The 22,615-nt window shown below is 40.5% G+C and overlaps 4 protein-coding genes across 6 annotated transcripts; all 4 read left to right on the forward strand.

Annotated features, from left to right (window-relative positions):
• Positions 1-810: 810 nt before the first annotated feature.
• On the forward strand, positions 811-18,156 carry LOC121863532 (cuticle protein CP14.6-like). Of its 3 annotated transcripts, XM_042362222.1 has the most exons (4): positions 811-852; positions 2,808-3,046; positions 3,154-3,286; positions 17,949-18,156. In XM_042362222.1, the coding sequence occupies exons 1-4, from the start codon at positions 844-846 to the stop codon at positions 17,997-17,999; spliced, it is 432 nt and encodes a 143-aa protein (XP_042218156.1). In that variant the 5' UTR covers positions 811-843; the 3' UTR covers positions 18,000-18,156. The 3 variants fall into 3 exon arrangements, with proteins under 3 accessions (XP_042218156.1, XP_042218155.1, XP_042218157.1); XM_042362221.1 differs by lacking the exon at positions 17,949-18,156 and having other exon boundaries at positions 3,154-3,488; XM_042362223.1 differs by lacking the exons at positions 811-852; positions 2,808-3,046; positions 3,154-3,286 and adding exons at positions 17,010-17,086; positions 17,481-17,716 and having other exon boundaries at positions 17,816-18,156.
• Positions 6,597-7,844, forward strand: LOC121863535 (cuticle protein AMP1A-like). Its single transcript, XM_042362225.1, has 3 exons — positions 6,597-6,691; positions 7,106-7,338; positions 7,493-7,844. The coding sequence occupies exons 1-3, from the start codon at positions 6,683-6,685 to the stop codon at positions 7,674-7,676; spliced, it is 426 nt and encodes a 141-aa protein (XP_042218159.1). The 5' UTR covers positions 6,597-6,682; the 3' UTR covers positions 7,677-7,844.
• Positions 10,901-11,941, forward strand: LOC121863531 (cuticle protein AMP1A-like). Its single transcript, XM_042362220.1, has 3 exons — positions 10,901-10,947; positions 11,205-11,437; positions 11,587-11,941. The coding sequence occupies exons 1-3, from the start codon at positions 10,903-10,905 to the stop codon at positions 11,768-11,770; spliced, it is 462 nt and encodes a 153-aa protein (XP_042218154.1). The 5' UTR covers positions 10,901-10,902; the 3' UTR covers positions 11,771-11,941.
• Positions 18,157-20,432: 2,276 nt separating the features above from the next.
• On the forward strand, positions 20,433-21,770 carry LOC121863654 (cuticle protein AMP1A-like). The gene is made up of 3 exons (XM_042362407.1): positions 20,433-20,527; positions 21,093-21,328; positions 21,429-21,770. The coding sequence occupies exons 1-3, from the start codon at positions 20,519-20,521 to the stop codon at positions 21,610-21,612; spliced, it is 429 nt and encodes a 142-aa protein (XP_042218341.1). The 5' UTR covers positions 20,433-20,518; the 3' UTR covers positions 21,613-21,770.
• The last annotated feature ends 845 nt before the right edge of the window (positions 21,771-22,615 follow it).

The following is a 22,615-nucleotide window of genomic DNA, read 5'->3' on the forward strand; positions in this document are numbered from 1 at the left end:
GGTGTAGAACTCTATTGAGTAGTGTTTACTGGATAGATTCCGCTTTCAATTACGATTTTTAAGTAACTGTTAGAAAACGATAGACAGTGCATAGTATGGTTAACAGAGGATGAGGGGAGGGGAAGGAGGAAGGGAAAGAAGGAAAGAGGGAGGGGGAAGAAGGAAAGATGAAGAGGGAAGAAGGACCAGAGAAGAGAAGAAGAAAGAGCGGAGAGGAAAGAAATGAGAGGGAAAAGATGAAGAGGAGAGAGTAAAAGGGAGAGGAAAGACAGGAGAGAGAGGGAGTGGGAAGAAGGGAGAGGAGAGAGAGGTATGTTGCTGAAACAAAAGCAGAGTCACTTGTATTATATTATGGTTTACTATTTTATAATATTTCTCCTACAGGTAGAGGAGCTAATAGTGGCCTCAGGAGTTGTATATTTTAGTGCAATAAGACACACGAGACTTAAAACTGGGTAAAATTCACTTAACATTTACTACAAAGTGTATGATATGAATATGCATGTACTAATCGACCTTAGATGACATTCTGATTGCAAATTGAACTATTATCGAAAATTGACATTCATTAATATAGAAAAACTTGATCATCGTCTGTATAATATTCGTACACATGTAATCATAGACTGGCACCGGAAGTATGACTTTTAAATGTCACTATGAACTCTGACCTCACTGTGTAAACAAAAACTCTGATGGTAGCCTCGATCCCACGGCCAAGGAATTATAGCATCAAGGAGGAACCGGAATCTAAACAGAATATCCCCAACTGGCAACTGTGGTGATGGAAACTATAAATACTTTGAGGCTCCTGTGTTTATCAGTCTCACAGTTATAGGAAGCATGAAGTTTGTAAGTCAGTGCCTTGATTGGGGGGGGGGAGGGGATATTACTATGAAAATTAATGATACAAGTTCAGTGTAAGATGAATACAAGCTATGCAGTTGATATATTTCAGTTAAGGCTGCATTTACACCAAGCCAGTCAAGTCAAGTCAAGTCACGTCAAATCATGACTCATCGTGAATCGCCACTCTAATGCACATTTACTCCAATGTATATTCTCAGAAGCCATTCCCACCAGATGAGTCAAGTCAAGTCAAGTCACGTCGCATCGTGTCACATCAAGTCACAGATGGGGTTGGGCCCATTTTCTTCACCAGTCACGCCGAGTCCGCAGTGGTGTGTACATTTTCCTTATGGAAGACCCAGTCAAGTCCACCAGCTTTTTGAAGTTTTCAACTGTCATCCTAAAGAAACTGTAGAATTTGTCTTGATGGTTCACCAAGTCTGGGAATAAATGACTGAGGCTTCCAAAATTGGGTCTTTTGGTGTTGAGTTCATGCATCCAGATTCGGGTCCCCCTCTTGCGTTTACGACGCCGAATCCACAACAAAACAGCTAATTTAGCGAGAGAATATGCGTCCATCCTCCTCGAAATCAGTCTGGGTACTGAGTCCTGATTGACTCAGGTTGACTCAGTCGGTGTGAACGGCAATGAGTCAAGTCAAGTCAAGTCAAATGACTTGATTGACTTGACTTGACTTGACTGGCTTGGTGTAAATGCAGCCTTAGAGTTTTAATATATGATTGACGTAGAGGGTAATGGAGGATTTTGCAACAATCTAATAGATTTCCGAACTTGTTGGAAATATGCGGTCATCTGGTGTGTAATAATAACAATAATAATAATTGACGGTTTATTGAAAAAGTTCAGCAGCCCGAAGGCTGAAAATATACATTGGACATAAATGACTTATTACATACATTGGTGGTTTAACAAAAGCCTTCATTAGAGAAAGGTAAAGGAACATACAGTGAACATATATATTATTGTAGGTGTTGAACAGCAAAAACGTAGTGTAGTAACTCCATCCCAGATGGTGTTAGGAGGGACCTCACGTGGTGTAGTAGTTCCCTCACAGATGGTGTTATGAGGGGCCTCACGTGGTGTAGTAATTCCCTCACAGATGGTGTTATGAGGGGCCTCACGTGGTGTAGTAATTCCCTCACAGATGGTGTTATGAGGGGCCTTACGTGGTGTAGTAATTCCCTCACAGATGGTGTTATGAGGGGCCCACGTGGTGTAGTAATTCCCTCACAGATGGTGTTATGAGGGGCCTCACGTGGTGTAGTAATTCCCTCACAGATGGTGTTATGAGGGGCCTCACGTGGTGTAGTAATTCCCTCACAGATGGTGTTATGAGGGGCCTCACGTGGTGTAGTAACTCCTTCACATATGGTGTTATGAGGGGCCTCACGTGGTGTAGTAATTCCCTCACAGATGGTGTTATATGAGTGAGGTGTGGTTCCAGGCCTTCCTATCGTAGACAGATTAACACATCTCTGGTTGTTGGGTCTCACGGGCCGTTATCACTGGGTACCTGGGACCTCACTGTGTGAAGGTCAACATGGGTACCACTGTTACTGTTGAGTTGTTCTCACTGACTTAAGCACTGTTCACCACTGTTCACCTCTGTTTAACACTGGTTCCATTCCTTTCCGAAATGAAATAGTAACTTCTGGCGAGAACTTGTTGATATTTCGGTGGGGAGGAGGGTTCAGGGGAGGGAGTTGGTATGGGCCAACTTAACAGTTGACCTGGCTGCTCCGAGAGGAGCGCCAGGTACGTCTTGACCCTTCGGTGGTCAAGGATGTAGTGTGTGGGTGTGTGTGTGTGTGTGTGTGTGTGTGTGTGTATTTATATTTATTTTTTCGTTACAATATTTAGTTGAAAATAATTATTAGAACAAGTGAATAATCATCACGATTACTGGAATATTTACGAATATGTTTGACCATGGACAGGTGGTTCTCGCCCTCCTGGCCACCGTGGCCACCGCCGCCCCCCAGTACGCCGCTCCTGCCCCTGCTGCTTCTCGCTACGGTGATTCCAGCGAGGAGGTCCCCATTACCAGGCACGACTTTATACTTGGGGACTATGGCGGCTACAAACTTGACGTGAAGACTGGCAACGGCATCGTAGTGTCCCAGTCTGGCTCTCCCGACGGACCCGAGGGAGCTGTGGTCAAGACCGGAGAATACTCGTGAGTGCTGTAATTTACTGCAACCTTTTTCTTCCGATATGATGTATATTTTGCTATTGATGATGATGTATTTGTCTTTAAATAACAATAATATACATTCTCCACAGCTACACCGCTCCTGACGGCACTCCCGTCGTTGTGAAGTTCGTCGCCGACGAGAACGGCTTCCAGCCCCAGTCTGACCTGCTGCCAGTGGCTCCCGCCTTCCCTCACCCAATCCCTCAGTTCGTGCTGGACCAGATCGCCTTCGCCGCTGAGGAGGACGCCCGTAAGAAGTCGGCCCCCTCCCGCAGCTACGGTGCTCCCTAGTAAACAGTCACAGCTTTAAAGTGACGTGTTAGCGCATTACAATACAGAAAACTGACTTCACATTATAGAGAAATTATGTATCAACGTGTCTTCTTTATTTATTATTACTGAAAGTTAATAAATGTTCAATAAACATATATTTTTCTTCTACCATTAAGTGATGCAAGTGATATTGATCGTATAAACAGTGGAAGTAACGAAAAAAGGTTCATCAGGTTGACATTACTGAGTGAACCCATGAATTTGCTACCATATTTCGCTATCATCTTAAACGATAATTAACCATATCATCTCCCACCTTTTCTCTTTGTTTAAAAAATCGTATTCGCTTTAATTTTTATTAGAAATTTTCATGGGTACTTCTATCCAACCAACCTTCACCAGTACAATACATAACCAGATCAACTCGTCCACAAGCTGCCACTAAGGTCACCGACCCTCTCAAATAAGTCAGTGATTCCCCAGAAACTGTCCAAGCATGCAGCAACCACCCCGACTTTTGGAATACCGAGTGCCTCATCGTGCTAATTTGACGGAACAAATGCCCGGAATACTCCCCATTCAAGCCATATATAATCACAGAGGGAACAACATTGTCGGACTTCCTCATCGATCGAAGAACAACCACTGGAGGAAACTTAAGAAAATTTCCCGAAAAATTATTAGATTTAAGTGTAAGTCAACAACAACTCAGAAAAGGACAGTACCGGAGCAATAATGTTCCTTAATAGTAGTGACAATCTTGTTCCCGGGGATGCTGCCACACCTCATATCTTCCAAGGCAAGTGTCCATTTAGAGATTAGTGTAGTAACATTGACCTTCTTACCAGTCACTTTTCTCCCGTTTGGTTCCATCACTAGGTTAAATCCTCAGCACTTCCAACTTGTATTTGGTCAAATTTTCAGTGTTGCTGCGACTTTCTCTTTACCGAACTCACTGAATTGATAAATGTTTATGTGAAGGACCGTATATATATATATATATATATATATATATATATATATATATATATATATCCCAGCAGGAGCCGATGTTTCCAGTCTCACGAATGAAAGTGTTTTTCAAACTAGAATTCCAGAAAGCCTTCACCATGGTTGAGAGAGTTGCATTAATTTAGACAATTCCGCAATATTCCCCCACCTCCGGCTCTTTACCCCAATAAATTACAGTGATAACTCTCAGCTTCTTTTTGAACAGCTCATAACTAACTTACGTTATACAATGTCCACCTCGCTCATCTTATGGTTCTCATTTTGGCTAATGAAATTAAGGTCAGTTTATCAAATGAACTCAAGGAACCAGGAACCCAAGGCAATAACGCACCAAACAACAACTTCCTTGTTGCTTCCTTAGGATCCAAATTCAGTGAAGGTATCCTCAAGTAATAACAAGTTCACCTGACTTGGATGAAATGTTGAATAGAAGGCAGAGGCGCATGTGGCTTCTGTCATCTCCCATTCTGATGTCTAGCTGAACCCTTTGTTGGAAAAATTCCTCAGCCTCTCATTGCACGGCTCACTGCACTAGCTAGACTTAGGATCCTCTTACCAGAATACTTGTCATCATCCACAGCATTAAGGCTGCTAGTTGAGAAAATCCATCCCGAATATCTCAGAGACTCTGAAGAAGAGCAAGACCTTAGTCACATCTAATCAACACGTCCATAGTATGTCCACGATAACTCATCACTCAAATCAATTCCCATATAAGGTGACAGAGAACTCAGCGAGATAGCCTCATTATGGAATAAAACTGTGTTTGCCATACTGAGCAGCATCAACCGAGGAAAAATTACTTTCTTCCAAGCTGTTAGTGCCCAAACCCCCCCCCCCTTAACTTTACACACACATATTGGAAGCTTAGTTCGGACCATCCCGAGTTATTCAGTTGATGGCACCTTGACCCAAAAGTCCTACAGTATGGCGCTAGTCACTCGACCGATCACCTCTCTATCCCGGGTCCACCGGTGCTGGGTGTGACAGGCTCGTATACACCTCATGACAAAAAAATTAATCTTCACGATAAAATCACTGTGAGTTCAATACTATCTCAAGTGATGAGTTGTATGTGTAAAATAATCCACAGAGAGTTATACAGGTATCAATTAGCACATATCCCTCTACTTCTGAAATCGAAAGCTTCCAAATTAATGAGATTTAGTTTAGTTTTCAACTCTGTTCATCGTTACGACGGGCAACAAATGAAATCAACGGTGCAAAAACTGTAATTGCTTAGTTACGGGAGCTCAGTAAACTTGTGACACAGGGTCAGGTCTGCGGTGCCACGAGGACCTTGGCTGAGCATGCAGGAGGCCAACCTTGCCCATGGCAGAGACGGTCATTGTTGAGCAACAAAACAAGCTCATTCACCTTCTGTTTAACTCACATTTACTCTACAACTAGACCAGGTTTATATACCTTTTGAACCCTTTATGGACAGTCCTCGCTTTGTATGTTAATATTAGGTATCATGCGTGTACTGTATATACAGTATATAAGATTGTCTCCCGGGTCAGTGTGTGTGTGTGTCGTCAATATATAAATATATTTCCTACCTCTTTCCTTTGTCAACTGTATATAGTGAGGTCCATCATTCTCGGGAACACGGCCCAGTTGTCGTTCCAGCTAGGGATCACCACGAGACTGACGGGTGCTGAGGTAAATAACCAGAAGACTATTAACCCGCAGAACTAAACATCCAGGTATTAGTGTCTTACCTGACGACGCCAGTTAGTTCATTACACCTCAGTTCTAACTCCTCAGCGAGTCGTTTCATGCTTAGGGCCTTTTGACTACTCACCAAAATTTACACACACACACACACACACGCACACACACACGCACGCACACACACACGCACACACACACACACACACACACACACACACACACACACACACACACGATAAAAAAACAGTCATGTCAACTATGAACCTATGAACTGTTCCCTTAAAAAATGCCACATTAACTAGGACATGAAGTTAATCTATATACAATCAGATGGAAAAACTTATATAAGATAATATTTCACAACACGATAGAAAGTAATTGTTCACTCACTCCTGTAAATCACCAATTCGTATTCTAGACCAAGACATCAGTCGCCAGTGTTGCAACAGACCTGCCCAACCGTGTACTCTACATTATATATAAAAAAATAAACTGATGATATAATGACCAACTCACACACCTCACCAAGGAAAGGTCAAGGAAAGGTCGGGCTGCAATGTGTAGGAATAGTCACCACCGGCAACCGTCTGGCGAGATGGTGCTATAAATACGGTGCTCCACTGCTCTACCTGCATCAGTCTTGTGATACCAGACAACATGAAGTTTGTGAGTAATTTGTTCTCTCTGATTCACTTGAATTACTTATATAATTTAGTTGAATGAATACGCCAATATCATTACTGGCAGTATGATTATTTTCTGAGGAACTCCTCAAATAAATTTGTTTCTATCATTTTAATTTTCATCTTCGACGGGAGAGGAATCCCATACTTCTTTCATCCCCCCATTGCTACTCATGAGTTTGTCCTTCGTTATCCGTCAATGCCAATAATTTCCATGATAAATTTGTGCTGTTATAAAGCAGTGGCGTAGATTCGTATTTATTCTGTATGTTTTTCACGATGATCAAGTGTACACGAGTGACAAAATCCCTCTGAAAATATGCAATATTTTATGCCGATTCCTCACTGAATGAAGTTATGAGCATCTTTTGTAAAGTTAAATGACTTTGTTATACAGGTGGTTCTCGCCCTCCTGGCCACAGTGGCCACCGCCGCTCCCCAGTACTCCGCTCCTGCCCCTGCTCCTCGCTACGGTGATTCCAGCGAGGAGGTCCCCATTATCAGGCACGACTTTGTACAGGGTGACTATGGCGGCTACCAACTTGATATGGAGACCGGCAACGGCATTAAGGTCTCAGAGTCTGGCGCTCCCGGAGCCGAAGGTGCCATCGCCAGCTCTGGATCTTACTCGTAAGTACCTGTTGAGTCAGGTTTTATATAATGAAGTTTCCAAAAGGTAATACTTGTTAATTAATCTATACTGTAATTACTTTGTCACTAAATCTGTTAACAACGTCCTGTAGATGCCTCATTTTAATACATACATTATACTCCAAACACACAGCTACACCGCTCCTGACGGCACCCCAGTTCATGTGACGTTCGTCGCCGACGAGAACGGCTACCAGCCCCAGTCTGACCTGCTGCCAGTGGCTCCCGCCTTCCCCCACCCAATCCCTCAGTTCGTGCTGGACCAGATCGCCTTCGCTGCTACCGAGGAACCTCGCCGGTACAGCTACGATGATTAAAGTAAACCTTGCTAAGGACGAGGCTCTCCCCGATGCTTCTCAGTAAACAAAATCAACAACGGATCCTACACTGTCATCCACCTTTCATGTCGAATGTCTTACTTTCTGTTTTAGACTTTCTTATTTATTTGTGTATGTCTTTATCATATTACAAGTGAGTACATAACAGTGCTTTGTTTTATTACAACATATACTATATGTAATAATATTTTTAAATACTGTATATATTTATTGAACGAATATATACGGCCAATATAGACTTACAAAAAGGAGGTAAAATTCTGTGGTACTTATAACAACATGGCGTTTGTTAATTATCAACTAAACCAATTATTTTAACGCTATTATGAATTCAATTTTGTGGGTATATGAACATTCTAAGGCACAAATAATAAGAGGTTGTATATATTGTTGTATCATTACAAGATGGAGTGACAAACATTTGATGATCACCTGGACTGGGTCTCACCTGACGTTGTTTAATTTTTGAATATTATGAGTATCTTGGGTAAATGTTTAGGAGCTGTAGCCATGATAATAATAGTTACATAATCAGGTGGATAAGAGGCGTGGTTACTTATACATAAAGTTCTGTATTAAAACACTTCTCAATCATCACCCAAAACCTGTCCAGTCATTCCTCGAAGGTCAACCTGTTTACTGATAGTTGTTCAAAACACGAATTACAGCGAATCATATGACACGTAAATCGAGAAACAATACTTTTTCTTCTCTACGTTGGTGAATAACTTGTTGTGACTTAAGAGGAAGCAAACAAACATAATATATTGAGGAAATTAGCACAAGACTACGATTGTTTGTTCGTCTCACAAAGCTCAATTATTTCACTATTGTTTGTTTGCGTTGGAAGTTATTTGGCCTCTCTGTGTCTTCCGATACTTCAGTCTGGAGGTCAAATGGGTTCTGATTCAACTTTATTTAGCCTAAGGAGTAAGACTGGGGCCTATTAGGATTAGAGTCCATTTAACCTGTCACCTTACTTGAAGCCCAGCAGCAAGATTTCAAGGGAAAGAAGAGCATTAACATGTAGTAATATTGTGTTATTATTTTACTATATTTACAATTATATTTATTTTTATGCAAAACTTTGGAATAATGACCTACTACCGTTAATAACGATAGGTATAACAGGAACATGCCGCAATATATGCCGCTATATAGGCAGTAAAATATTTGCAGCAAAATAATATACAAATTATGGAAGCATAATTATGAAGTTTTCTTTAGTTCATTCTGGATTACGTCATGTCAGACGCAGGCAAAAGAAAACTAGTTTATAGATGGGAGAAAAAGTCTACAACAGCTGTGAGAAGAAGCCTTACAAGATGATGGTTCACACTGTAACTATTCATATTAATATGAATTATATAAAGAAAAACTAGAAGCCAATGACACGATCATCCAGTAGTCTTCACACGGGTGACTTGAGACGCGTTGGAGAGTAATGTCTGGTGAGCTGGTTATCTCGTGCACCCCAAGACATTATTTGTGTTCTGAGACCCAGCTGTGAGTTTTAATAGAATCCTTCATCCCTGAAATAAGACAAATCTTACAGACGAAACGTTCTCTGAGACGGACGGTGTTCCTGCTATTCTGTTATTAAGAAGACACAGTATCCTAATGAAGTGAACTAGCAGAAGTTGACCTAGTACCTCAACCTCCCTCTTCACCCAACCTCTCCCCTCAGAACTGCTTTTTCTGAAGCCATGTTATAAACGTTAAGCCATGTTCATCAGTCGGCTACAGTTTTTGTAGATGAAAGTAGAGCCATAATTATGAAGACAGATCATGACATCACTAAGCAACAACTGGGGAATGTTTTCAGCTCTCCAGGGAAACGTGTTGATCAATATATCATGAATGTGTCTTTATTTTTTCCAGACTAAGATAGTTTTGTTAATTTTTATGTATATTAATTGTAATTATATCATAAACCGTTTATATTTGGTGCCTCTCGTGAGTACATCAAAAGTTATTAAAAGTTTATAGTTATACGTGGTTTATGAATCATCATCGTGTGTGTAAACAATGACCGTAATCTCTGACACACTAACTAGAACAGCTTGACTATACTAACACTCATACATCATAGAAAGATTATAACGCAACTAATAAATTTTGAGAGAATATAAATAGTTTATATAACATAAATCACCGAGAACGTATTATTACAGGACATTATTTCTATAGTGATTGCAACAAGTGAGGCGCCAGACTGTTAGTGAACTCCAAGTGATGATATATCTTGATAACTACTGAAGGCAGTTTACTTGTATCGATGGTATGAAAAGTCATGATCAGATTAAACTAACAAATTAAAATACCACAAACAGTAAATAGTTTACCGGTTTCTTCTCAACAACCATTAAAATTAATTATGTTTTAAAATAATAAACAATATGTAGTAAAGTTAATACAATTTTTAGTCTATTAGAATAAAGACAGATTCTGCAGTTGGTCGTAAGAGAGGAGCATATAACGGGTGTAGGTCAGGGGCTTCACGAGTGCTGCATTATTGAGCTCATGGCGTAGTCGGTGGTCATGCAATCTTCTGGGAAAAGCCTTAGGCCAGAAACCATCTGCATGAGGACCCTTAACCTCGGTCTAGACGCTCACCCCGCCCTTGTGGACACCTTCACCGAGGAATTACAACACGTGCTCCGTCGACGGGGTTCAGCTTAATATTCAAGATGATAAAGTAAATATTACGTGAAAATGAGCGGTTGATTTCTGTGGGTTTGTTGTGTTTTTTATTAGTGAATAAAAAAAATCAGGACATATTATTAACAATTCAAAATAGTTTTATAAAGTGAATAGTGTATCAAAATTAGTTTTGATCCCCATATTTTTTAGTTAATTACGAACTGAAAATTTTCTAACATGTGATTTATTACTTAAAATTATATTTGTTAAAATAACTCTGGCAAGATTAATTCAGAATTTTTCATTTTTGGGAGTAAAAACAAAATGTAAGACTCATAACATGTCATCTAATACTCGAAAAATATTGAGAGGAATAGTGTGTGAAAAAAGAGGGCAGTCTAGTGGAGCGAAAAAGGAAATAACCGCAGGGCATAAACACACAAACCATATTGACCTTGAAACAGCTGATCGTTGGAAATATTTCAAGCAAAAAGTTGCATTACAAAGAATATCTGGCAACTGCGTGTGCTGGTTGAAGTCTGCTATAAAGACAGCGCCGCGGATGGCAGAAGCATCAGTTGTTTGCTGCTCCTCCGAAATGCAATTTGTAAGTACCAGCGAGTGGTGGGTTTTCGTTATTGAGTCGAGTGAATGAGTAACGAATTGGAATTAACTCACAAATATTCATATTTATGTTTATAGAAGCATATAGTTAGACCCTGAATTCGATGCCAACCCTCTGGGTGCTGTTCAGATAAATGACTTCTCTAGTATGTTGGTGTAACTCTGAATACCGTGAGGACTAAGGGTTTAGGGGAATAAATCTGCTGCTATATACTTTTACTCACCCGTGTTTTTCTACAGGTGGTTCTCGCCCTCTTGGCCACAGTGGCCACCGCCGCTCCCCAGTACTCCGCTCCTGCCCCTGCTCCACGCTACGGTGATTCCAGCGAGGAGGTCCCCATTATCAGGCACGACTTTGTACAGGGTGACTATGGCGGCTACCAACTTGATATGGAGACCGGCAACGGCATTAAGGTCTCAGAGTCTGGCGCTCCCGGAGCCGAAGGTGCCATCGCCAGCTCTGGATCTTACTCGTAAGTACCTGTTGAGTCAGGTTTTATATAATGAAGTTTCCAAAAGGTAATACTTGTTAATTAATCTATAATTACTTTATCACTACATCTGTTAACAACGTCCTGTAGATGCCCCATTTTAATACATACATTTTACTCCAAACACACAGCTACACTGCTCCTGACGGCACCCCAGTTCATGTGACGTTCGTCGCCGACGAGAACGGCTACCAGCCCCAGTCTGACCTGCTGCCAGTGGCTCCCGCCTTCCCCCACCCAATCCCTCAGTTCGTGCTGGACCAGATCGCCTTCGCTGCTACAGAGGAACCTCGCCGCTACAGCTACGATGACTAAAGTAAAAGTTAATGAGTACAATATTACAACCTCCAGTCTATGTGGTGCTCTCTGATATGTGAAAATAAAATGATTGTACAAGAGTCGTGCTTCAGTGTCTGAAGGCGGCAAGTGCGTATGCTTAATTTATTTGTATGATTTTATTGAATCAATATATAAACAGAAAAGAAACTTGTGTTATTTTTCTCTAATTACATACACAGTTCCCTTGTTTGGTGGGTGTACTCTATATCCAAGACAGTGTGTGTGTGTGTGATTAACTACGAGTAGATAGACAGATAGCCTCTGTCATTCTCCCTCTCACTCCAAGTTAAAACTCAGCCTCTGCCACCCAGCGCCTCGCCACAAGTTACCTCAACAAACATACTCTAAGGATCAATTAAAAAAAAGGAGTCCACTATACAAGATAAATTTTCCACCAACTTTCTCAAGTATTTGAAAGTTCCTGGCGGCTTGGTTAGGTTACCTCTTCTATTATAACTAAGGTAATAACATAAACCACCAACAAACAAAACTATAAGATTCATCTCCAGAATTCAGATCAAGTTAAATTTTCTTAATGTGGCCTCCGCTGTATGTACTGTTAAGTATTGTTAATATAGATACCCAACTATTTAGACACACCAGAATCTTCCGTATCTTCTTGGAGGTTTAAGTCTTCTCTATGACTATTCAGTAGCATTTATCAACATTACAACTGGCTACAATTAATCGAAGTAAGATGAAAGAGAATCAATACGACTCTTGAGCAATCCTAAACTAACTACCGTATACAGTGTCTACAAAATCCTACTTAAAACAAGAGTCATTTAGAACAAACTTCACTCTCTCAGATTAGTCAGGTGCATAGGTGTTTCACAATCTAAGGGCTCTGTTACGTTCACCATTCACATTACAAAAACTGCAAAGCCTTGGACCTTGACCATTTAGGTACTCTGACCTCAACAGCCTCTGGCCAACACGAGTAACAGTAATTACATACAAGGTGACAAAAAATAAGTTACATTATAACCCTCTACACAAAATGATCTACGCATGAGTAAACGGAATGACTCTCTACACGTAAAAAAAGCAGGAGGGCGCGGGGGGCTTTTAGAAGCTTCTTATTCTAGTTTCCCTTATTTTTTACTTCACTGATGCCTTCTCAACCACAACAGAGAACACGGTCTGACCTTCTTCGACGGCCATCCCATGTCACCTTCAAGCTTCCTAAGCCATTCTCCACGACTGTAAGTTTAGGCCTTGGTATCCAAACACACATCTCCTCCCTGAAACCGTCTCGACCACTAGGCACCATATTTCTCACTGCCTCTTTCATCACACATACCTCTCTCCGCCTCTTTCTCACCACAAACTTTCTACAGTGAAAATAGAAAATTATCAGTAAAATAAAATGCAAAGCAAAAATTAATAAATAACCAAAAAAAGGCACACTACAAAAATTAGTGCACAACACAAGGGAAAGTAAAATTCAATAGCGTGCTACCTATTGCCGCGTGCTGGCTATAGACCATAGATTCAGTGTTATAATGAAACGAAGATTGGCAGTTAATGTGGAAGACACTCAGAATTAATAAGGTACTTATCATGCATAACTGCCACGACGGGCAGGACCAGGGTGACTCGTCCTACAGGAGTTTCATTTGGCACTTTAGGATTGAAGATGGTAGCAGAGTTATCACCGAGAATCGTTCACCCGACAGCGGTAAGATGCTGACCACCCACTCGGAGTAGCGGGTAGAACCACCTAGGTTACCTCCTATGCTATAATTTCTATTTTATTCAGGTAGCTCATGTAGTTGTAACATGTCTCACTGCCTCCACGTGCGCCAACCTCCTGAAGCTGTGCCAATATGACGGAACAGGTGCCCGGAATACTCCTCATTCAAGCCATACATAGTCATGGAGGGAACAACATTGTCGGACTTCCTCATCGACCACAGGAGAAATTTTTTAATATTTATGTGTAAGTCAGCAACAACACAGAAAAGGGCACTTTTACATACAGACATGTAATCATAACACACACACCCACACATTTACACGTACACACACACATACATAAGAACATAAGAAAATAAGGAGTCTGCAATAGGCTGGTTGGCCTGTGCATGGCAGCTCCTGTCGAGAGTTACTACCACTCTCTATCATCCATGAATCTATCTAGCCTCCTTTTGAAACTTTCCAGAGTTCCCGCACTTACAACAAAGTTGCTAAACTTGTTCCACTCGTCCACCACCCTATTTGTGAACCAATTTCTTCCTATCTCCCTCCTAAACCTAAACTTATCCAACTTGAATCCGTTGCTCCGAGTCCTATCCTGCTCGGATATTATAAGAACTTTATCTATATCCTCTTTATTGATTCCTTTCACCCACTTAAATACTTCTATCATATCTCCCCGCACTCATCGTGTTTCTAGGGAATGCAAGTTAAGTTTCTTTAACCTATCCTGATATGGAAGGTTTCTAAGTCCCGGAATCATTTTTGTCATTCTTCGCTGCACCGACTCTAGTGAATTTATATCCATTCTATAATAGGGGCACCAGAACTGAACCGCATAATTGAGGTGCGGCCTGACTAGCGCAAGATATAGTTGCAATAAGACCTCTGCACTCTTGTTACTTACACTTCTAGATATAAAACCCAATACTCTGTTTGCCTTATTTCGAACATTAACGCACCGTTTTCTAAGCCGTAGGTCCGGGCTTACAAGTACCCCTAGGTCTCTTTCACAAGTCGACTTCTCTAGGTTGATGTTGTTAAGGCTGTATACATTATCAGTATTTGTTCTTCCAATATTAAGTACGCTGCACTTGCTGGTGTTGAATTTCATTTGCCATTTTTCAGACCACCCCTGCAGTTTATTTACATCCTCCTGTAATGCATTTGCATCCTGCCCTGAATTAATCTGCCGCCCTATTTTGGTGTCATTCGCAAACTTGCTTATGTCACTGTTGATCCCAGTATCTAGATCGCTTATGTAGATTATGAACAAGAGTGGGCCTAGTACTGACCCCTGGGGAACCCCACTGGTTACACGGCCCCACTCAGATTTAACACCATCTACGCTGACCCTCTGCGTACATGATTTCATCCAATTTGAAACATTCCCCTCAATACCATGAGCCTTAATTTTTCTCAGAAGCCTCTGATGCGGTACTCTGTCAAATGCTTTGCTAAAGTCTAAGTAAATAACATCGTAATTTTCGTCATTATCTACTACCTCGAAGACTTTCCTAAAAAACGTCAGCAGATTTGTTAGACAAGATTTTCCCTTTGTAAACCCATGTTGAGAGTCGTAGATTAATTTGCATTTCTCTAGATGCACACACACACAAACACACACACACACACACACACACACACACATTTAACCGGAAGTGAAGGTCATAACGAGATCAAGAGGTGTCACCACCTACAGCGTCACCTGACCCCCCTGACCGTATCACAGCGAGAGGTGGTGGTGTCCTCTATGTGAGATGCTGGATGCTGGCTCTCTGATTCCTCTCTGTAAGAACGGGGTAATATCTGAGGCTTTCTTACTACGATTAAAATACATTGATGATACAGTCGAGCGTTACGAAGAACCCAAATAATCGTAAAATTAAAAAAAAAAAAGCATCAACTTTTAAGTGTCACCAAATATAGTCAATAGCAAACACAGATTAGAAATACAACATACGTGTAAATGGATTCTATATGATATTAATTTACGACCGTTTACAACAAGAAACGCGAAAAGATAAGTAATTAGAATGAGAAATATAAACATATTATATAGTTTTAACCAGTGTGTGAGAAATGTCGTCGTGCAGTCAGCTAAACTCTCATAAATCAGAATTAAGACAAAGGACAGCGTAAGGTGTGGCGAGACGTGCATGATGAACCATGACCTGGGTGTGGGTGACCTCGCCTGGGGATGAGACAATCACTATGAAGTAACAATACCGTGTTGCCTTTTCTTAGCCTTTACTATCGGTTTCCCATTTTCTTTCATAAGTGGAGCGGGTTGATGATGCAGCATCCAGTGGTCATCAATACTGAATCCATAGTCTTACACACACACACACACACACACACACACACACACACACTTGTACACAAATGTCATTATAGTTGAGAGGCAGTTTCAGAGAGGTGTAGATAAGGTAACAAAGATAAAAAATATATATTGACTCAATTATCATTAACATTTAACTTACAGGCTAATGATAACTGATATCATTAGGTCAATTTAGTATCTTTATCATGTAGTCAAAACGGAACAAGGGTGACCCAAGAATTATTGATAAATTGCCTTAACCAATACTTGAGAAAACCCACAAGTCTTCAAACGGAAACAGTCCTTATGCCAAGAACAAAACAAGTAAAGAGCTAGTTACTCAAAAATATATATATGTACACGTAAAGAAATGAGAAGAAAAATTCCTATTTCCTCACCATATATATTGTCTTGACTAAACATATATACAATATATATTTGTTTACTGGACAACAATTTTGAGAGATTATGAAATGTATTTTATCCTTGTTTTCTTCGAGGATGAGTAACTCAGTAGCAACGTCCGCATTTTATGTTAATGTTGTACAGTAGAGTACAATAGAGTACATTACACAACAGTACGGTACAGTACAGTACAGTAGAGATAATACGTGTTCTAATATATATACGTGTTTGCACAGTCGGGGTCAAAAGTCTTGAACACTTAGCAATATCTGGTATCTACCTCTGAGTTATACATACATGATTGGGATATACTAATAACACTACTTGTCATCACATATTATGACTGAACCACAAAATGTGATAAAACTCTCCTTAATACCTAAGATCTTCGGGTACTTACATGTCAAATTCTGTCAAGTGTTCAAGACTTTTGACCCCGACTGTACATGATGCTCAGTTTAAGGTTGCTAATATTTCTTCAGTAAACGCTATATATGTTTAAACGTTTATTAAAAAAAGAGACTCGTGTGGAAGTTGGTTGCATTCACTTTTGTTCACGACATTAGTAACAATATTCTGGTAGGTGGAGCAATAAATGTTCTGTATATATTAAAGTAAATAGAGTAATTAACACTATCATTAACGATAATAACTGAAGAAAAAAAACAATATGCTCAATGCATGGGAGAAAAACATGAACTATATTAACGTAAACTTGATATCTTGGATCATTTAGAATACATAAAGAAAAAAGTTGCCTTGAGAAGAGTAGCTGGCAATGATCGTGTGGTGAATGTCTGGTATATATACAGCAGCTCGGCCAGTGTGGTTATCAGTTGACCCCTGTACTCCCCAAAATGAAGTTTGTGAGTAGAACAAAAGCACTTAGATATGAAAGATGATTTTTCAGTTATCCGAAAATATGCTTGTGTATAGTCCAGAGTGTATGAACCATAAAACACAAAGTTATGTTAGATGGTATGTGTACATTCTTGCACACACACACAACACACGATATCCGCCTTTAAGGTTCGTGAAAAGTATCATATCACTTTTTTCCCCACAAGAACCTAAGAGTTGTATTTACACCCCAGTAAAATAATTCTAAATAATAGATTTAGTTGTATTGCAGCAGAGTTGTGTATTGGTAAAGTTACACCTGCCATATATAAAAAAGAACTAATATAGTTGATGAAAAGATTCTAATAATGAATTATGTGACCAACAACGTAATTGATAACATGTTCCTTGAAAACACAGGTGGTTCTCGCCCTCCTGGCCGCCGTGGCCACCGCCGCCCCCCAGTACGCCGCTCCTGCCCCTGCTTCTCGCTACGGTGATTCCAGCGAGGAGGTCCCCATTATCAGGCACGACTTTGTACTTGGGGACTACGGCGGCTACAAACTTGATGTAGAGACTGGAAACGGCATCGTAGTATCCCAGTCTGGCTCTCCCGACGGACCCGAGGGAACTGTGGTCAAGGCTGGAGAATACTCGTGAGTATACATATGATACATTATTGTCTTATCACATCTTGAACTTATATGATATTAATATTGATTTCTTGTGTCTGATACATATGTGCATATCCACAGCTACACCGCTCCTGACGGCACCCCAGTTCATGTGAAGTTCGTCGCTGACGAGAACGGCTACCAGCCCCAGTCTGACCTGCTGCCAGTGGCTCCCGCCTTCCCCCACCCAATCCCTCAGTTCGTGCTGGACCAGATCGCCTTCGCTGCTACTGAGGAACCTCGCCGCTACAGCTACGATGATTAAAGTCAAAGTTTTTCTGATGAAGTCTTCTACAAGACTTGTTGAAAGAAAAAACAATATTGAGGACTTATTTATATTGTTGGAATTTATATATTTATGTAATTTTGCGAGGACAAGTCGTCCTCACTGCTGAGAACAAAATATAGAAAATGGTTAACTAGTAACAGAAAAATTTAATTTCCTCCCCTTTAATGTCATCAATATCACTGTCGTCAGCCTGTACGACTCCGCTACAGAGTGACTCTTTCCTTTTCGTTGTCATTTTTTGTGGTGGTGAAGGGGCACTGTGGCCCATATTGAAGACGCGGCGCACTGCAGTGAAAGTGAGACGCAGACGAGATTATGGTATAAGCCTATAAGGGAACGAAATGATGCTGACGAAAGAAAGAAGAGTTTTTGTGATATATCAATAATTATCAGTGTCGCCAGGCACTTCTGGCGTTAGTATCTTAAAGGAAACAATTTTCTTATTACATTGTCAAAAACTTGGTGTGTATGAGTGTGGGGGGATTAAATTACTGAAACAAGTAACTTCTAATGACGATTAAAATTACTCTGAGTTAAGTAATAACCCTTTAGTTTGATCTTAAGGTGTGGGCTAAGATGAACACGAATGAATAGAGAAAGAAAACGATGGACGAGATGTTAACACAGCGGGAGATGAATGAATGTAAATGCAAAGGAACTGAAAGACAGAGGGTACAGTAGGTCATCTTGCTAGACCACCACCTCAAGAGTGCACCAAGGACGTTGTCACTGACTTCCGGATCCTAAAACATATGAAAAGACATAAAAACAAAGCCTACGAGATGGATAAATTAGATCTGTAATAAAACAGGACTAATACAAATGGATGATGGTACATTGTATATATATATTCCAAAAAAATTATTGACTCAATTAATATTCGAATCAGTTAATCATTACAATATATTCTTAACATATAAGTTGTTCTCAACCTGCGATTATTACCCACAGGTAATTTCTTTGGGTAATAGAAGACTCGGTATAAATTAAATTACATATTTCAGTAATTTTCAAATAATTCCTCAATATACTGGATCAGGTCTGTTTGATATAGCAACGAATCAAAATTTCGAATTGTATACGGAAAAATCGGTAGACCCCAAAGCTTCAAAATGACTGTAGGCTGAAAAAAGGAATTTCCTCATTGCTAAGTACATAAACACAACAAAATCGGTTTCCAGTCTGCTGTCATGTTACCCAACCAGGTGTGATAGTGGTAACAAAGACCCGAAGAAAGCAGGAAATGGGTGATAAGCTGAAAAGGGGGATGAGAATCACTGTTTAAGAACGTGTAAGCAAGAACGCTATGGAGAGAGCCTCAGGCGGCCTTTACACTCCTCAGTTTCTTCTTTACATCTGTCTCTTCCCAAGCCAGACAGACTCCACACCCCCACCAAGTGATAGGAAGGTCCAGAGCTTTGGTGAGTATTTAGCCTTATTTTGCGGATATAATCATCTAGTCCAACTTTGAGGTATTCATTCAGTCGCAGCGAAAGAATGTTCTTTAATTACCAAGTAAAAATAAACAAACTCCAGAAAGAAAGAGATCAGATGCTGGGGTCATCAGTCGTATTACTGCGGCAGTTTTGAGTAAAGAGAAGAAGTCTGAAACAGAGAGTAAGTCGACTCACGTAGAAGTGTCCCAGTCTGATGGTAAAACGGAAAATGTCTCCCGGGGACCGAGTAATTACTCAAACACCAATTTATACAGTGGGCGTACCGACTGACCCACGACAGCCGAGACCCGGAGCCAGAAGGCGGCGTCGTGGCCGTGACACACTCTAATGGAGGAGTTGTCTACTAAGTAACCTATCAAGGAACCACGCTATGTCCCCTCTATTAAAAGACGTAACTGAGCGGTTACTCGAGGAACTATTTTATGCAAGCTTTAGTTACCAAGAGGTGTGAGGTGTAAAGACGATTTATCAAACTAGTTCTTTCTGTGTGTTGTGTGAAAATACTCCCTACGTCCGCCAGACTAACCGAAGGCGTGGCAAGGTTGTCCCGCCGAGGGAGTCTGGCTCTGGTGTTAATCGACCTTTCCTGGGGATGAGACCATCACTGTTGAGCAACGAGACGTGCTTGTTAGCCATATTAGCAAGTTACCATTTTCTTCCATAAGTGGAGCAACTTCATGGTGCAGCTTCGAAAGTGTCCATACTCGGTGTGGGTGTATTTGGAGGGAGAGTAACCAAATGCACACATATTGCACAGATGAATAATAAACATGAATTATATAAAAGAATTATGGGTCAGCGGGACGAGTTAAATTGTGCTAAAAAATAAGATGACCAAACTAGAAAGGAGATTAGTAGCGAAAGAAAAGCAAGAAACCTCGAGATACGACCTTGAAATCATAGGGCCCTGAGAATGAAGACAGCAAAAACAGTTACTTGGTAAAGTGTAACTGGCAACCGGCAGCGGGTGTAATTGGTACACTATATATACGTTAGTTCAACACAGAGAGTCATCAGTCTACTGCTACACACACCAACATGAAGTTTGTGAGTATCAGCGAGATATATTATCTAGTTTAGAGATCAAAGAAAATTATCGCCAACTTTAATCTTTCTCAGTTATATACACGTTTAAGATATCATTATGCTTGAGGATATCTATTTCAGTATTTGAAAGTTGTCTAACACTGATCTTTGGGCTCAGAGACACACAATAATACAGCTTTACACACACAGGCTCTAAACACCACGTCGAGACAATTTTGAACCAGGGAAATGGCGCATAAACTATATAAATTTTCCGGCTCTGGTAAATCCTTTTGATAAAAAAATATACATATGTATTAATAAAACCAAAATCTGTATCATAATGACTAGAGAGCAGTGGTAATGTACACATATTTCATTTATTTTGCAAGAGATTCTAGAAAAGTAAATCTAGGATTTAATTCTTTGTTAACATACGTATGCTAGCGATTGAAGGTATTTCACTACCATGTCAGAGAGGTGTGTGCAGTAATGAACATTATATAAACGGAATTTATTATACAGCGTATGAAATATAAGATAAATCAAAGTTTCTATCGTGTATGATAATGATTTTGTTATACAGGTGGTTCTCGCCCTCCTGGCCACTGTGGCCACCGCCGCCCCCCAGTACGCCGCTCCTGCCCCTGTTTCTCGCTACGGTGATTCCAGCGAGGAGGTCCCCATTATCAGGCACGACTTTGTACTTGGGGACTACGGCGGCTACAAACTTGATGTAGAGACTGGAAACGGCATCGTAGTATCCCAGTCTGGCTCTCCCGACGGACCCGAGGGAACTGTGGTCAAGGCTGGAGAATACTCGTGAGTATTATGATAGTTACATTATTGTCTTATCATCTACTGAACTTATATGATATTAATATTGATTTCTTGTGTCTGATACATATGTGCATGTCCACAGCTACACCGCTCCTGACGGCACCCCAGTTCACGTGAAGTTCGTCGCCGACGAGAACGGCTACCAGCCCCAGTCTGACCTGCTGCCAGTGGCTCCCGCCTTCCCCCACCCAATCCCTCAGTTCGTGCTGGACCAGATCGCCTTCGCTGCTACTGAGGAACCTCGCCGCTACAGCTACGATGATTAAAGTCAAAGTTTTTTTGATGAAGTCTTCTACAAGACTTGTTGAAAGAAAAAACAATATTGAGGATTTATTTAAATTGTTGGATTTTATATATTTATGTAATTTTGCGAGGACAAGTCGTCCTCACTGCTGAGAACAAAATATAGAAAATGGTTAACTAATAACAGAAAAATTTAATTTCCTCCCCTTTAATGTCATCAATATCACTGTCGTCAGCCTGTACGACTCCGCTACAGAGTGACTCTTTCCTTTTCGTTGTCATTTTTTGTGGTGGTGAAGGGGCACTGCGGCCCATATTGAAGACGCGGCGCACTGCAGTGAAAGTGAGACGCAGACGAGATTATGGTATAAGCCTATAAGGGAACGAAATGATGCTGACGAAAGAAAGAAGAGTTTTTGTGATATATCAATAATTATCAGTGTCGCCAGGCACTTCTGGCGTTAGTATCTTAAAGGAAACAATTTTCTTATTACATTATCAAAAACTTTGTGTGTGTGAGTGTGGGGGGATTAAATTACTGAAACAAGTAACTTCTAATGACGATTAAAATTACTGTGAGTTAAGTAATAACCCTTTAGTTTGATCTTAAGGTGTGGGCTAAGATGAACACGAATGAATAGAGAAAGAAAACGATGGACGAGATGTTAACACAGCGGGAGATGAATGAATGTAAATGCAAAGGAACTGAAAGACAGAGGGTACAGTAGGTCATCTTGCTAGACCACCACCTCAAGAGTGCACCAAGGACGTTGTCACTGACTTCCGGATCCTAAAACATATGAAAAGACATAAAAACAAAGCCTACGAGATGGATAAATTAGATCTGTAATAAAACAGGACTAATACAAATCGATGATGGTACATTGTATATATTTTAAAAAAGAATATCGTCTCAGTTGATATTCGAATCAGTTAATCATTACACTATACCTATACGTTCCATAGATTATTCTTAACATATAAGTTGTTCTCAACCTGCAATTATTACCCACAGGTAATTTCTTT

The sequence above is a fragment of the Homarus americanus genome, unplaced genomic scaffold, assembly GCF_018991925.1.
Source record: "Homarus americanus isolate GMGI-L3 unplaced genomic scaffold, GMGI_Hamer_2.0 scaffold41366, whole genome shotgun sequence".
Lineage (NCBI taxonomy): Eukaryota > Metazoa > Arthropoda > Malacostraca > Decapoda > Nephropidae > Homarus > Homarus americanus.

Coding starts and splice junctions, on each gene's coding strand:
- LOC121863531 (XM_042362220.1), top strand. CDS start 10,903: ATGGCAGAAGCATCAGTTGTTTGCTGCTCCTCCGAAATGCAATTT. Junction 10,948..11,204: donor GCTCCTCCGAAATGCAATTT/GTAAGTACCAGC, acceptor GTTTTTCTACAG/GTGGTTCTCGCCCTCTTGGC. Junction 11,438..11,586: donor GCCAGCTCTGGATCTTACTC/GTAAGTACCTGT, acceptor CCAAACACACAG/CTACACTGCTCCTGACGGCA.
- LOC121863654 (XM_042362407.1), top strand. Junction 21,329..21,428: donor GTCAAGGCTGGAGAATACTC/GTGAGTATTATG, acceptor GCATGTCCACAG/CTACACCGCTCCTGACGGCA.
- LOC121863532 (XM_042362221.1), top strand. Junction 3,047..3,153: donor GTCAAGACCGGAGAATACTC/GTGAGTGCTGTA, acceptor CATTCTCCACAG/CTACACCGCTCCTGACGGCA.
- LOC121863535 (XM_042362225.1), top strand. Junction 7,339..7,492: donor GCCAGCTCTGGATCTTACTC/GTAAGTACCTGT, acceptor CCAAACACACAG/CTACACCGCTCCTGACGGCA.